This window comes from Pristis pectinata, chromosome 8 (genome assembly GCF_009764475.1).
Source record: "Pristis pectinata isolate sPriPec2 chromosome 8, sPriPec2.1.pri, whole genome shotgun sequence".
NCBI classification, from domain to species: Eukaryota; Metazoa; Chordata; class Chondrichthyes; order Rhinopristiformes; family Pristidae; genus Pristis; species Pristis pectinata.
Window position 1 is genome coordinate 19,957,739 of NC_067412.1, and position 17,487 is coordinate 19,975,225.

A 17,487-nucleotide genomic window follows, 5' to 3' on the forward strand; every position below is an offset into this window, starting at 1 on the left:
AGCCCATTGGTAACAGGTTCGAATCGGACGTTCTCATATTCTGATTGGCTGGATTCAGCGCGACTGCTCCACGTCTCCTTGCCTATGATTGGCTTAGCTGTATGTCCGTCTCTTCACACAGTGTGCTCCTGATTGGCTATCACTTTTCATTAATAACATTAGCTCATGTGCTATTGTCAAATGTTGTTTTCGGTGGGATGGTGGAAGGGCGTGGACCAAAGGTCTGGGGTTTTAGCACGTCGGTGGTGCTTGCTTTTATTTTAGGTTTGTTTCATCAGCAACCTTGCAGATGTTATATTTGATCCCTTAAACCAAGTTGTTGGTCACTGCAGGTTCTTTTATGCATTTCCCTCCATAGATGCTGCCTGACCCGCTGACTTCCTCCAGCATCTTGTGTTTTTTGCTCCAGATTCCAGCGTCTGCAGTCTCATCTGTAGTGATATTTAGTATGGCTAGTAACAAGGCGCGACCCAACCAAAGATTTCATTCAATGTGAACTCAGCCCAACTAATTGAAATACAAAACTATCAAAACTCGTACTACGCGGTGCTTAGTGTTTTAAAGCACTTTTTAAAAATCAGTTTAAAGGCGAACGTTTCCTTTTCTGTAAGTATTTAGAGACGCAAATTACTAGCCGCCACTGGCAAATCTTCATTCTAAAATGAAAACAAATTCTGCCAAATAATGTGTGTGATGCTGTTTGCCATTCCAGTAATCTGTATTAACACGTGGATTAAGTTGGCAAAGCCTCCACTGGTTCGAAATAAGCAGGAAATTCCGGTTGCAGGTCATTTCAATTCCCATTCCAACACTGACCTGTTTGTCCTGCACTACCAGGGCGAGGCCAAACACAAACTAGAAGAACACCAGCTCATAGTCTGCTTGGGTAGCCTACAATTCAGTAGTACGAACACTGAATTTTATTATTTCAGGTAACTCACACCTCCTATCCACCAAGGTTCTTGCTCCCTCTGTTTACCTTTTCCACCTCTCCTACCCTGCATTACCAAGACTCCTCATCCTCCTCCACCAGGCTCCATCTGCCCATCACCCATATACCTATCTACCTCAGTTTCTTCTTCTCCCTTGATTCACCTTTCCTACCCCCTCCCCCAGCTGGTTCCACCTATCACCTGCCAGCCTCCCCCCTCCCCACCTGGCTCCATCTGCCTATTTTCCCCCTTCTGTTTTTCCAACTATCACCTACATGCCTCTGTCTCATCATTCCCCTCTCCCCCACTTGGCTCCTTCAGCCTCTCAGATTGAAATACACATTGAAACAGAAATTCTTAGAGGGCTCAACAAAGTAGAAGCAGATTGTTTACCAGAGCTGAGGAATAAAACCATTCAAGGCCGGGATGAGAAATTTCTTCACTCAGAAGCTGGTGAATCTTTGAAACTCTCTACTCCAGTGCTGTGAAGGAACAGTTATTGATTACATTGAAATCTAAATTCAATAGATTCCTACTAGTAAGGAAATCCACTGACGTGGAAATAAGGCAGGAAAATGGTGTCGAGTTAGATCATTCTTGATCTAATTGAACAGTAGAGCAGGCTTGTAATACTCCTAATACTCATTCCTATGCCATTTTGTAACAAAGAACAGTTCTAAACTTAGCTTCAGAAAATGAATTTGAGAGAAATTTGGCAGCATTAGTTATAATTCTGTTTAGTTATGGAAAAGGACAAAGATCAACACAGTGAAAATTTTCAATTGGCTAATTTTATTAAATGTATGATTATGGCTTTAGCCAAGACTAGAAATGGCTACTTGAAGGTAAAGCAGGGTCTGAAGAGAGAGTTATTCAAGAAAGAGATAAGTAAGGGGGTGCAAATATGGGACACCCAAATCTAAACATCCCAAATGCAAACAAAAAGGAAGCTTATGCTAGATCCTGAGAACCCACTACTGCAGAAAGCCAAGATAATATTGGGTTATTAAAAAGGAAATTAAGGAAGCAGTGCAGTAATAAAGTTTTAATATATAAAAGAGATAACAAGTAAATCCTCAGTCCAATTCATGCCAAAATCTAACCTGTGTGTGAAGATGAAGGTTATTGTTAAGGTTCCAAAGTAGTTTACATCAGTCTTCTCAAAGGGGGACCTATTGTAATTAAGGGGACTATTCTTAACAACATGTCTGCATATAAAGAAATAGTTCATGGAAAAATAAAGCCATGAAACACTAAGAGAATAGCATCTTTAAGTCAAATCAAAGTATTTTCCTGGGACCAGGAACTTTGAAAGAGCAAAGGGATTTGGGTGTCTGTAGTGCAAGTGTCACTACAAATGACAAAATATAAAACTTTGAGTGAAATTGTGGCTTTCAAACTGGAATTTAATGATGCTTTAAAGTAATTGACCCGGTTCTTGAACATGTTGAACTTCCCCAGCTTTGCACCCATCCACAAATCTTACTGTCCCTCTCCATGCATTACAGCACTCAGAATTACCTTGGAGTACTTTAAGATTACAATCACTTTGAACCTATTGAAGCTTTAGACACAGTCTCAAGCCTGGTTTATTATGCAAGATCGAGTTGGCATGTTGGATGGATTAAAATTAGCCAAAGTGTGATGAACAGAGTGGTATCAAGAAACTAAATGCTTCCAGTAAATACTAGATGGAAAGGTGCTAGCCAAAGAGTAAAAATTTACAGAAGACACCAATAGAAGTATCCCATCTTGGGGGACGTGAGGATTTAAGAGCAGTCATGGAGAACGTCTGTTAGGACTGTCTAAGAATTGGGTACCATAGATTGCTTCACCAGTTCAGCAATATCATCTGTGCTTGTCGCAAGTCTGTTGCTCTTTAACAATGTGTTTATTAGCAGCCTCTGGAATAAAACATCAAAAACTCCTGGGGACTTGAACCAGCTCTATCATTTGCATGTACTTCTTTAATTTCTAAGAAAAACTGAGCTAATATTAGTGATGTTACTTTATTCCATTGATATAATCATGTTTGCTCTATTGAACAACTTAAAAAAAATCTTGGTTTTCAGTAGATCTATCAAACACTTAAGACCCTTGAGTTAAGGGTTTAATATCTATTCTTGAAATCAACCCCTCTACTCAAATCTTTTCTGGATGATGACATTTAATGTCTAACTCTTATGGGACAGATCAATAGTTAAGATATGGGGTAGGGTAGTAGTGCTACAGTTATTTGGAAACTGTCTAAATTTTATATTTTGGCATCTTTAATAAGAGGATAATCAAATATGAAAACACTTCGTTAAACTTTTGTGTTCTTGTTAATGTTTTTTAAAAATCCTGATAATAACCATAATGACCGAACAGATTAAATTTAGTTACCAGCTTTAAGGCAGGCAAGCACCTTTACAACAAAAAATGTAGTCTTCAGGTTCTGGAAACGTATTAAAAAATTAAAATATTTATCATACATATTTAATCAGGAAAAGAAGATGCATGCAAGGTGTTTTACTTGTTTTCAGAGCAGTATTTAAGCCCGTTTTATTGCATTACAGCAGTTTGGCTTGTAACCTGAACACCACTTATCTTTTGATTAGCATCATTAAAAAAGATTAACTGATTATTTGTTCAATTACTGTTTTTCAGATATTACTGTATGCAACCAGCTAGCAATGTGCCTCTGTACTTAAGCAAATAATTGGTACTTTGGGATTTCCAAAATGCATGAGAGGCAACAAACAATGAAATAAGATGTATTTGGAGAATCCTATTTGTTCTGCTGCCTCCCACAAAAGTCCCACTGAGTTGAAGATTTATACACTAATAAGTAAACATATAATCTGTTAAATTCTTATGCAAGATTACTTTGTGCTGAATCAAAAACAAGCCTCTCTAGTCTAAGCCGTAGTAATCTTATTTAAACTTATGTACGAAGTAATCCGATATCCAAACTGTTGCAGGGCAATGCTCCCTTAGGACCTTGCCTGTAAAATTCTACCTAGTTTCCCTAGGAGCATTGGAAAGAAATCTTTATAAAATATTAATTTTCTGGAATTGCTCACAAGAGTTGACTGAATGAATGCACCAATGAGTAAAACTCCAGGCCTTCCTCTTCCAAATTTGTTTTAGTTAAGCAGAATTGTTTGATTTTATTGAATAAAATGTCCTCTACACGTTATGAATATTGATATATCTGATTAAAACCGAATCACAAGCATGTCCAGGCTTAATTATATTTGTTTGATTTACAGTAATTATTTTTCAAGGAAAAATAAGATCAATTTATTCCATTCAGATAATTGGCTCCCAATAATATCTTCCAATTCCACTGAGAGTAAGTAATACAGTGAGACATAAAGAAATAAAAACCTGCAGCTGCTGATTAAATTAAAACTTAGGAGATATTCAGGTTAGGCCGCATCACTGGTCGGAGAAAGAATGTTTCAGGTCAAAAGCCCATCTTGATATGCCATGACTTGAGGTAACTTGTGAATATGAGACAGCTGAAAGATGTGAATCAATGCACAATGGAGTAAATTAAGATGCCAAACATGCTGGGTTTCCAGGCAGGTAATCTTCCCAAGAATGTAACAGTGGAATGATTGCTGTACATTATACATAGATCTGCCGATGGAAGATAAACCAGAACAGATGTTGTATCACATATTACCCCTAAAATCTTCAAAGAAGATCCAGAATGCATTATATGCATTGCAAGTGCATCTAACAAAGGAACAGTTGACCAGGATCGATCCTTTACTCTCATCCAGGAGCAGGGAAGAATCCTTTAATATCTTCTTAACAGAGCTAAGATACTTCACAACTGAGAAATAAATTATGCACTCAGTGATCGGATTATTTGCTGAATCTGGAGTCTAGCCTGAGGGAACAAGTGTACGCAAGACAACTGTCAATCATGTAAAACTGTACAGTTATCCAAAGCCAGGCCAGGAATGTTCAAGGGCAATGGAGACAAAATGAAACAAGACAAAAAGGAACAGCCAAGATGGTTAGATGTTGCAAGTATTGTGGAAGGTGCATAAATGGTTGAAGAATTGCCCTGTGTAGGGAAAGGTGTGTGCAATGTAGATTGGAAAATCTTTCTACAAATTGGAAAATCATTTCTATAAACTGGAATTCAAAGAGGACATCAAATGTCCACGGATGAATTGAGCCATGCAGGAACAAATGATTCAGTGTACCAGTCAAACATAATGCCTTGGTAGACCTTTAAAATATTTAGGCCAGGATATTGGTGCAATGGCAATCAATAACATCAAGCAGGATCAGCCTGTACTGCCCTTCCAAAGCAAACTTTGCAGGTAAAACCAATTATATACATAATCTTCTGAAAGTGGTGAACCCAAAGAATCAAGAAAGCTACAGGGCAGATTCATCACTGTTGACCGGACAGTTGTCACATGCATACTTGGAATTAACAGGATATGGCTGATAAAGTTACACTGGACAGGATGACTGCAAACACTGAAAACAAGTGTTTCTTTAATTGAAGATAGTTTGTCACATTTATGGCATAAGAATTTAATAATCTTATCTGAAAATTGAAATCAGTAATTCACTCCCCATTAGTCTCATTAATGCTACAAAGCACTTCATAGTGAATTTAAGCACATGTAAGTAAACAACCAGTCAGCCTTTATATTGTAGGATGCCATGAACAGCGCTCGAATAACTATTGATCTGTTTGAGGAGAACCAGATCATTCCCTGTTCTCCCTCAAATAGCACTGGGTGATTTTAAGCCGTCTGAACAAAGGTTGTGCATTCACACTCCAGCCACAGGATGCCACAACGCAGACTGATATTTCATTGCATTAAGAACTAAAATCCTACAGTGTGGCTTGAACAATGGCAGGATGCTATCAGTTAAACCAGAAATTCATAAACTTTTTTGTCTCAAAAGCATCAACTCTGCTTTCCTATGACTGGAATTATGTTAGACCATGAGAGGGTTTCCCCATCCTGTCCCTGGCAACTCACATCACTGGTTGTCTTTATATGTTTCAAATGACTTATTACTTAGGATCAACTACGAGCTGCTTTCTGCTAACTGCTAAGGATAACTCAATTTAGAATTTAGTTTAGTACATTCAGAATCTGACAAAAACACGGCAGACGTTGTTTGTCAGCACATGCATGTTTGGAGTTTGAAGACAAGAATAGGGAAAAAGACAACAAATTTTACAAGGAGAAATATCAGGGTGCCAGTGTATGTGCTGCAAGCCAATGCACACCGACCGCAAAGAGACACACCCACGCTCACACAGTCTGCTCCTCCCCACACCCACCCTCTGGCTGCCAGCTGCTCACTCTTATACTGGGATGAGGCTGATCCCCGATCACTGCCAGAGTTTCAGGTCAGTGCTCAACTGCCCACCTTGGCCTGAGGCTCAGGTGCAGCTTCCTAGGCTGTTGTCTATTTACCAGGCTAGGCAGTGCTCCTACACTGCTGGGTGATGTAGTCTCACTGCTATTCCCGGCTACTGGGGAGCTATGTAGTACACAAATGGCAGTCAGTCTCTGCATTCTTCCTTTTCCCAAAATCCAAGATCCTCTTCTCCCACCACCCCCACCTCTCATTTTAAGGGCTGAAGCAAAGCATCCAAGTAGACTCACTGCCTTAGAAGACCCATCATACCCTCTCACATTTTGTCGGCGCAGTCTCGAGTTACTTTTCCACTCCCAGGGCGAGGCTGCTTTCTGAAGGCTGGTCACCTTCCCTCATGGTCTCAGCAGTTGCACCACCTGAAGTTGCTCAAGATCTCCAATGCCTGTCCATTTTCACTTGGTCTCAACTGTTCATGGCCACCGAATGCATTGTGAGCTGGTGGTAAACATCAGTCAAGATGGCAAAAGCCAAGTGAGGTGAACAGAACCTGCAGGGTAAATCCTCTCCAACCTCACACAAATCCCACAACCAGTGTTAGGATGAAATAGAATGATACTATCAAACGAGAGTTAAATTGTTAGTTTATCTATAGATTTAGAGCCTACAAGCCAGGTAATAGAAAAAGATGCATGCTCCACACACGCCTATCCACTTCTAGAATAGGAATCTATCATTACAGAACATTACATTTCTTGCCTTTCATTATGTACTAAGGACCTGTCTTTTTCATTTAATATAATGGACACATAGATAAAACTACAGATGAGAATTTCTGGGCTACACAAGACCTTTTCACCATCCTCAACGAAAATAAGCCATCCCTTAATGCATAGTGTACCATAATAAAAGACTGTCTGTACACCACTAATGAACAAGTGATTGATGCATTAATTCAAAGAACAGCAGAATTCACTTCCCAGCGATTGGAAATTTGGCTCAGTTTTCATGAAAAACATTTTCAGGACATCTCTATCAAGTTTTTTTTAAAAAGTGAAGACAGGTAATTCAGATCAAAAGCTAACAAATTTATATACACATAACTACAAATGGCAATGACATGAATTTCTCTGGAGAGCAAGAACTGTAATCTGATCCAAATAAAATTATTATATTTAAAAGCTATTGGTAGGCATAAGATATATCCAACATTCTTAAAATATTCTATTATATACCTAAAGCTTAGGCATATAATTGTGGTCAACTTTCAAACTCCCTTCCTATCAGGCTGTGTGTTTGGGAGGTGCATCGAAGAGAAAATAGTTCTGATACCAGGAACAGTGTGAATGTAAAATTTATTGGAAATAAGGTCCTGGATGTAAATTTGTAGCAGTACAATATTTTATTTTAATTTAATTAATCGAGTTTTTATAAACAATGTGCGCATAATACAAACAGGATTCATACCCATGTACAGATACCGTAATGCACAATTTCCCACTGAACTTGAAAAAGAATTTGCATTTGTCTTGTTCCTCTCGCCTCAGTATATCCTAAAACGCTTTACAGCGAATTAAATACTTCGTGTAGTTACTATTCCATGTCCCAAACAAATGCATTTTTTTTTAAACATCTTGGTAATTTAGACATTTATCAGGATGGAATTATACTGGAGGTTACAGATTGTTCATTAGCTCCAAAGGTCAGAGCTATTATTTCAGCCTGACATTTGAAATCTATTTGAAATTCTGTACACTTCATTTTTGCACACTGATAGCCATGCATGGCATGGGATTTCCTTAGTGGCAGAGCACTTTGTGGCATTAGAACCAAAACTTCCAAGATGTGGACATTAGTCTATTCTGACCATTTACTGATAATACACAAGTAAAAATAATACACCACAGAAATCAGAGGAAGACCTGGTCTGTTGCAGCCTTTCAGCTGGAGGATAGTTTCATGATGGGGGCTGGAAATAACTTTCAAAAAAAAAGGAAGAGACCTATTCTCTCAAAGTATTATAAAAAAATACTGCTGACAAGCAATTAATCTCAAAGTAGTAACAGCTGCAAGAATAAGCTGGAATCAAAATGAGATGGCATGCATGTATGATTCTATGCTATTCCCATTAATCTGTACAGTGCTGAAAAATGGGTTTCTTCACAAGATGAAGCTAAACCATTGTGAAAATTTAAAAGTATCACACACCATATGCCTCCACCAAAGGACATTCTTTATTACTTTTGCCAGCTAAATGTAAAATACAGCTAAGAATCTACATTGCTAAAAATAAAATTGGTACAATAAGGGTGAGTGTGTACTGCACAAAAGGAACTTCATTTTATGTTTTATAATATTGAAAGCAATTTCCTCGAACCATTAATGGAAATGATGCAATCACAATCCCACAAAACACAGCATTAGGGTAAGGGAGTAGTGAGGTGTAGCTGGGGATAAGAAAACAAGTACAGAGTGAAGGGAAAGGAAGTTAGAGAATAAATGAGCTAAAGCTATTAAAAAGGACAGATGTTCTCAAAACATCTCTGCAAGCAATGCTGGCCATAGATTGCTGAGAAAATTGCAACAAACAAAAAAAGCACAGGTGAAAGAAAGCAAAGGTGAGTGGTGGTAGCTCAATTAAAAAAAACACTTATGTGGTCATGGTGTGTCACTTTCAAATACATTGGAGGGTTTATTCAGAGTTTTATTCATACAAATGTCAAAACCTGCATGATGAAGTTACACAAAAATATCCATGACCCTTCGGCTCCCAAGTAACAAAAACAGGAAGAAAAAAAGCACTTTGAAATGTGTGCATGGAAACACCTAACCCTTCAGTTTACCATTAATCCATCAATGCTTGATGTAGTCTTCCAGATTGTGGACCTTGCAAAATGCTCACATTAAAATGTTGATGACCTACTACTGAATTTCAATCACAGTAAACAGAATTACAGGCATCTGAGAAGCACTTTGCTAAACTAGCATACACCTATAAGAGAACGCTAACAAAAAAAGATCAGGGTGGTGTCATCTTCCTCACACAAGTTCCATGTAGTATATCCAATCTTTATTTAGGCTGTTTCCGGAGTCCATAATTTCTCCTAGCCTTGGTTTTCTTACTGGATGGCCATCTTCAAGGGCAAGTTAGCCAGTGAAGTCGTTATCCAACTGGAATCACGTGTCTGGGGATTGCAGAAGTAGATTTCTTTCTGTGGGGCCCCAGTGTTCTAAGTTACCTCTCAGCAGGGTTTAGTACTTTGTGACTTGAAATGTTCACAGGACAGATGGACTTAGGTTTTCAAATCACTCTGTACTCAGTAGGAAAGCAATCGTTTCAGCACCTACACCCTCGATGCTTCTGCAGTTCTTGGATGACAGAAAGACAATCGTGTAATTTAGACTGGGCGCCATGGCCCTTGACTTTGGGGTGCAGACCATTGTATTAAGCATATCCCTGAGTGCAGCCTTCTGACTAATCACTCTGAATGCACGGGGATTCCTAGATTGCCTCAGATTAAGCCCCAGAATGCATCAACACCTGCCATGGCGCGGCTATAGATGCCTGTGGCCGAGTTGATTCTGGTGGATGCCTGACCTCATTGAACCAGAGAGATCCACTGTATTCCAGCTCATACCCACGCCGTCCAACCTTCATACAGTTGTGCCAAGTTATCTAGATTAGTAGCTTCTTTAATCACGTAATCAACCTACAAAATACATAAATGGAAAAATTGCCTCTTTATTAATATTTTAACAAACTCAATGCATTATAGATTAATGCCCAAAATAATTTAAATGAGAAAACAGTACTTCAAAACAAATCCAAATTTAAGTTAGCAGCTACAATTCTATTTAGAGAAAAAGGATACAATTCATCTTCTATCGGAAGAATCCTTGGAATAGCAAATATCCCTGTTGTGATGCATAATTTTGTGTAAATTTGAAATTGTCATTTACACTTAATTTTTCTTCCATGGGTAGTAAATCAAACTGTGGATTGCTTCATTTCCATGATGTCTAGGTATATGCAAATTTCAAGCTCGCACAGGTTTTTAATTCACCACGGAAAACAATGGCCTGTAGATCCTTACCAACAATTATGTGGTTGATTTTATTTGTTCCCATCGTTGGTTAATGAGCAGTGAGCTGCATCAACAATGATCAGGTGGTAATTCTACATTCTTTTGCAGCAATATGGCTTAGTACCTCATTAGATCTTTCACCACTGACCACAGATAGTTACTACTGATTTGCACAAGAACCAAATCAGGTTTATTTTTTCATTGTTCTGACTGGGAAGGAGGTTTGATTGCAATTAAAAGAAAATAAATGTATAAACTAATGTGATGTTATAATTGGGCGCTGAACTTTTAAATACTTCAATTATAAATGAGAAGTAATCAGGAAATAACCAGGAAATGAATTAACAAAATGCTGAGCAGGAATGATGAGTCAATTTGAACAATTTAGAGGAGTTCTCTGAACTGTCACAAGCATTCTGCATTTTGTAAACCAGGGCAAATTTGTCAACTCACATTATGCTTGGGCAGAAAGCACATTATTAAATGAAGTGGTGCATTTTTACACATTTCAAACAGTACAGATCTGCTGCTGTGGAAGCTGTCTATTTTGGAATGGTGGTAATATTGGAAGCAAACTTTGATCGTACTAGCTACTGATGTGTGCAACTGCAATCTGTGTTAACCTATGTTAATATTAGTTTGCTCCTCACCCCTCCCCCCCCCACCACCGATATCACCTATGTTTTTTTTGAAGGCTACTTATCCAAAGACTGATTGTGCGAGTGGGAATCCTTAAATTAACCAGTTTAGTGCAGAATCTCATGTAGCTTTTCTATAGAAAGATTGTCCAGGTTGCCAGAGAAGGCGAGAACACTTTTCACCAAGGGTAGGAAATCAAAACATACCCTGGCACTTCATGCAACAAAGGACGAGAAGATCACATAAGTTTACTATGCGCAGTGTTATGTTAACATTTTTATTTGTCCTGAGCTCTGGAGAAATCACATTTCATTAAGTTAGGTTCTCTATGCCCATTGTTTCACGTGGAGGAAGAAGACCGAAGAGGAATTTAGTAAACAAAATATCACAAAGAACTTATTTCCTAATTTAAGTCACAATGATAAAAAGCGTTTGCTTGCTTGTGATAGCAGAGAGCATTACATGTCAAATTCAGATTTTACATTGAATGAAGTTACATGGAAAATGTAATCAAATGCACATGGAGAGGAGGTTGTTGTATCCAATGTGATCTATCCAAATCCATAAACAAAAATGAGGCCTAGATGTACACTAATAAGGCATTGATCTTCCTAAATGACAGAGATCCATTAAACTCAGTTGTATTAATGATCTTGATCAACACAGGAAAGTGCATAAAAATTTAGTGCAAAATATAGTTTCTGCAGCACTGGCATATGCATTTTTCTTCACATTTCTACATAATTAAAATTATAGTAAGTTTTTTTTACCTTTTGTTCTAGATCTTCTTGGTTTCTCAGAGGTCCAATTTATGTCAACTGCACTTGAGCCAAGTACCAAGATATTCCTACACATTAATACCCCCTCCCCTCCCCTCCCCAATGGGAAGAACTACTACTTGTAATTTCTAACCCTATATGTCCACCCACCTCTCCCTCACACCACAGATGAAATTAAGAACTCGGTTAATACAATTTCAGACTAGCAAAGTAGTAATACACATGTTCATAGTTCAACAGAAGAACAATGTGGTCAGAACATCTTTTATGGCAGCAAGTGTGGCATTGTTTGTCCTCTCCAGTGGATTTGACAGTTATTTATGCACGTTTTCCAGCATGCTCCCTTTTTTTTTAAATCCCCAAATTTATTTCATTTTTCAGAATGCCCACCCCAAACTGCTTGAGAATGTAATGACCTGCTGCCTGGAACCCCTGCATCCTTCTGGTGAGGGTATTCTCTCAGTGCTATTGGGAGTGCCAGGATTCAGACTATGTGATGAAGAACAGCAATATACATTTCCAAGTCAGGATGGTATCAAACTTGGAGAATAGACAAGTGGGAGTATTCACATGCATCTGCAGCTTTTGTCCTTTTGTGGTAGAGCTCACAGGTTTGGATGATGTAGTCATTGCAATCCAGGTGAGTAGCTGCAGTGCATTTTGTAGATGGTACTTACTGCAGCTACTGTGCATTGCAGTGGGAGGAGGAATGCTTACTGTTGTGCTTGGGACAACAATCATATGGGCTACTTTATCTTGGATGGTGCCAAGCTTCTAGAGTTGTGTTGCTGTACTCATCTAGACAAATGGAGAGTATTACAATCACAATCCTGACTTGTACCTTCGGGATGTCAAGTGGTCAATCATAGCCACAAGATACTCAGCCTCTGACCTGCATTTGCAGTCTTGGTTTTTGTGTGGCTAGTCCAGTTGAGTTTCCATTGATTGGCAACTCCCATAACATTGATGGTGGGGGCTCAGCAACAGTAATGCTATTGAATGTCAAAGGTCTGTGGTTAGACTCTCTCATTGGAAGTGGTCAGTACCTCGTACTTCTGTGGCACAAATGTTTCTTGATACTCATCAGTCCATACCTAAATGTTTGTCTTTCTATGCTGTGCTTCCTGTTCAATTGCAAAATGGAATTGAAAACTGGAGATGTTCATTGATCACTGCAGATTTCTGAAACTATGGTGGGTGGAAGGTCATTGGTGAAGCAGAAAGTGTTTGACCATTGGACACTGCTGTGACATTCTATACCGATGTCTTGTGGCCAGGATGGCTGACCACCATTTTTGTTTGTGCAAGGTAGAACTCCAAATGTAGTACTTCACCTCCACAGCAGTGCCTTTATTAAGCCCATACTTCTCTCCTAATGAAGCTAGTGCATTTCCAGCAATGACTTCTCCTTCCCCACAAAGTCTCCTCCTTATTTGTGCTGCTCCACTGAGGTGGTATTCATCAACACAGAATCAGTTTCCACTCTGTGTGCTTATTACATTAAGATTCGCCCTTCCATCATCTGTTTGCTAGACTGCCCGACAACATCAAGTTTTGGGCAAGTCAGAACTTTCTCCCGCTGAACAATGGAAAGATGAAAGCCACACCCATCCATGAAAGACAATTTTCTTACCATGGTTACTGGTCCATACCAAAGTCTGCTCACTGGGACTCAAGCAGGTTGTATTATTTTTCCAGAGCCCATCTTAATCTCATCGGAAACTTCCCCTCTCATAATATCACCACCTTCCACCCTTGTATCAGCCCATCATAAACTCTAATCTTAACAATTTTACACATCAATGTCCACTTCACTACCTTCCACTTTTAGACTCCTGTATGACCCTTCTACACCACTCAAGGCAGAAACATCAGATGAAACAGTGTTGCTCTCTGAAAAAAAGTGATTACTTTTCCCACCATGACAAAACCTCAACCAACACCTGGAACCCAGCTTTTGACTGCCATTCCTAAATTTACCACCACTGTATGCATTTTATAAAGCATCTTAGGTAGCCTTCTGTTTTTAAAAGCAGTATAACATGAATACACTGTTTGGATAGTCTGTAAAAATATAGTTTGTATGAATGCAAGCATGTCACAACTTCATTGTACCTGTTCAGCAACAGTCATCCTCCTGTTGGGATCTACATCTCTGCCTTCCAGCTTGGCCTTCACTCTTTTCCACACACTAACAGCATAGGAATTCCGTTCCTGAACAGCTGAAAATATAAAAGGCAATTTTGCCTTTCACTTTGCGTACAATTAAATATTTTAACAAGTTCAATAATCAGAAGACTATTCACAAATAGCACAATTAAATATTTACTCTAATTATTTCTGAAGCGGTTTCAATTATGTAGGCAAACAGCAGCCGATTTGGAGGGAAGATAATTTATGAGCACAATCATCCCCAAAGCAGGCCCACTTCATATCCTTCAAATTTACATAGTTTGATTTAGAAAAAAGTGACAAAGAAAACACAAACAACATCTTATTTAAAGACTGGGATTCTTAATAATGATAAGCCAGATTTGCTCATCTAGATTATGTGCTCATGTCCTGCAATGGACAAATATCATCATAACCAACCCTTTGATTTACATACCACAGAGTACAGTAGACTTGTATAAACGTGAGCAATAAAGTAAAATTCAGTTCTGGTAATGAACATTCCAATTCACAATTAATGGATACATTAGAAAAAAAAAGTGATTTACCTTTCCCAGTCTTGGGATCTCTTGCCGCCTTCTTAGGACTCGGAGCAACGTTCTTCCCCGATCCTATGGTTGTGCCAGGTGGCGTGTTTGCTGAAGCGGCAAGATTTCTCTGAGCCATCTTTCGTGCATTCTGTGACATAACTTCTGGTTGGGTCTTTTGAGTTGTACTACTGCGAACAGCTGCAAGGAGTACATGATACACAATCTAATTCCACACAGTGGTTTAAGCACATAGTCCTTTTATACAAGATTTGAGCACTAATGTAACTCAGATGAAACAAAAAAAAAACAAACAAAAAAAAAAAATCGCCTTGTTCTGCAGGTTTTAATTTGCCAGCTGAGCAGTCAGAACCTCATTCAGAGCAGGCACAATTTTAACAATTAGAGTTTCTGCACAGCCAATCATTTGGGTCTTTACAACCACTTTGATTGGAGCTGTGGCAAAATCAAACAATACTACATATTGCCTAATTGGTAATTGGTTATTGGTTATTATTGTCACATGTACCAAGATAGAATGAAAAGCTTTGTTTGCACGCCATCCAAACAGATCACTCCATACACAAGTACACTGAGGTAGTACAAAAGGAAAAACAGTAACAGATTGCAGAATATAGTGTTACAGTTACAGAGGAAGTGCAGTGCTAGTAAACAAAAAAGGTGCAAGGGACATGAAGAGGTAGACTGAGAGATCAAGAGTTCATCATTATCATACAAGAGGGCCATTCAAGAGACTTATAACAGCTGGTGGTACACATTCTCAAACTTTTGTATCACCTGCCTGATTTTTGGGGGGTGGGGGAGGAGAGAAGAGAGAATGACTTGTGGGAGGGGTCTTTGATAATGTTAGCTGCTTTCCCCAAGAAAATGAGACATGTAGACAGAATCAATGGAGGAGAGGCTGGTTTCCGTGACAGACTGGGTTGTGTTCACAACTCTAATTTCTTGCAGTCTCAGGCAGAGCAGTTGCCGTACCAAGCTGTAATGCATCCAGATAGGATGCTTTCCTAACTGCCTACTGACAAAGTGTTAAACTACAGAGAACTACATTATACGCACTGAAGACATTATTGAATGGTTCGGTGATAACGTGTGCTAACAAAACCGCCCAAAGTTCAGAATACTCCAGTAGCTCACTTAGCAGTCTACATACAATTCTGGGAATGAGAATGCTAGCTGAATAAGCTCTAAAAGTATTGGTACATACCGCACTCTCACTGCCAAGCACTAATGATGTAATGTTTTCTCATTGACCATTCAAATCGTGAACAACATAGCCTCAACTGGTAAACTGGGCACTTATGGCAATCTGTACATTTTGATTTTTCTTTTGTTTTTGGTATTTTTTAGTAAAACTATTTTCCCCTGGAGTCTAGAGCATCGAAACAGGTCAGTAAATGATGCCAACTTTTGAGAAACCATCTCTATGGTCCAGTGACTCACTTGACTATATCATATTAATGAAAATGGCACAACTTATAATTTATAAAACTGAAACTTATGTAGTGCTTATTGAAATCAAACATCATTTAATGAGATTTAAGGACTAGTTAGTGCAAGAACCAGGATTGCTTAAGAAATAAAAGCACAATGTTGAACAGCAAGTTGAATAGCAAAGATTACCTGCAGCAAAACTGGGCTGAAATGCAGAGACAGAGGTTGGACTTGAACACTCATTAGATTTATCTGTAACGAGTGGGGATGCAAAGCTGACCAGATCATTGTAGACACTGAAAGATAAGAAATTTATATTGAAAACAAAACAAAAAAAGAAAAGCAATTTTTTAAGCAATCAGCTGAAATACATTTTTGAGTAACACATGACTTCCTCAAAAGCCAAGTGAATAGTGCCAATTCCAGCCAAGGTAAACAATGAGTCAGGGTAATAAAATAGATGGTCAGCTTTTTGTGCATATGTGCACTTCATTTGAATATTTTATGAAAGGGTCTCCCAGCCTTCAATTCTCTCCCAAAGAAGGGTGTCTGCAGCTGACTAGCACAAATGTCAATTATTTAGAATTTAGGCTAATGCCACTAAACAGAAAGAAAAGATTACAGCTGTGAGAACCCTCACCTTGTCTTTTAGGGGCATTTAGGAAACCATTTATCCAACAGGTCCACGCAAACCCGCAGAAAGTAATCTCATTGGTGCCATACCCCTGCTCCTTATTTACCTGTACACTTGTAGCTTATTCTCTAACATGCCCATCAACTCTATGATTACTTTTGCCACTAATCTACACTATGCGTTAATTTGCAGTAGCTAATTAATCTACCTGCAGAGTTTGGGGATGCAGGAGGAAACCAGAGCACCTGGGGCTAAGTGTACACACTGCACCAGGTAGCACCTAAGATCAGGATTGAATCTGGGATCCTGATGTGAGACACAACAACAAATCACTGCTATCCCCTGTGCGCATTCAAGCACATTTCCCAGTTACTGACTTAACACAATAGGATGACAATTTTTAAATCAGTCCTTTTAGCTCAAGGCTGTCAGCACCCAGATCAGCTACCAGATCTGGGATCTTCCTAACTTACAAAGCCTATTGCCAGAATATAGTTAACATTTGATTCGATAATCAATTAATACAACAAATGCATTTTCCACTTTCTTTTTACACAAGTTTGAAGAATCTGACTTTCACTAACATCTCCTTGAAGGATGGTAAAGATGAGTTTCTTGACAAGAAGTCTTTCCTGTTAGAAGTGTGTTCCATAAAATTTCCTTGCATTAAAACTAATGGACAGAAAATAGTGGGTAGCAAGATTAGAGGCACCCTTCATTCACTGATGTCTTAATTCCATAACTGAACACGATAGTCAGACTTGTATGACAAGAGGATCCCAGAGTGTGAAACATGCGTTCTCCCCGTGTCTGCGTGGGTTTCCTCTGGTTTCCTCCCAAATTCCAAAGACGTACGGGTTAGGAAGTTGTGGGCATGCTATGTTGGTCCTGGAAGCTTAGTGGCACTTGCGGGCT

At 38.9% G+C, this 17,487-nt stretch overlaps 1 protein-coding gene across 3 annotated transcripts in view; it reads right to left on the reverse strand.

Annotated features, from left to right (window-relative positions):
* Nucleotides 1–7,664: 7,664 nt before the first annotated feature.
* Nucleotides 7,665–17,487, reverse strand: part of smg1 (SMG1 nonsense mediated mRNA decay associated PI3K related kinase) — a 115,420-nt gene continuing 105,597 nt past the window's right edge. For all 3 annotated transcript variants that reach the window (XM_052021036.1, XM_052021035.1, XM_052021034.1), the window contains 4 exons: nucleotides 16,128–16,234; nucleotides 14,505–14,684; nucleotides 13,900–14,006; nucleotides 7,665–9,991 (listed from right to left, as the gene is read on the reverse strand). In XM_052021036.1, coding sequence (XP_051876996.1) covers nucleotides 9,914–9,991; nucleotides 13,900–14,006; nucleotides 14,505–14,684; nucleotides 16,128–16,234 — 472 coding nt within the window. In that variant the 3' untranslated portion in view covers nucleotides 7,665–9,913. The remainder of the gene's footprint in view (nucleotides 9,992–13,899; nucleotides 14,007–14,504; nucleotides 14,685–16,127; nucleotides 16,235–17,487) is intronic.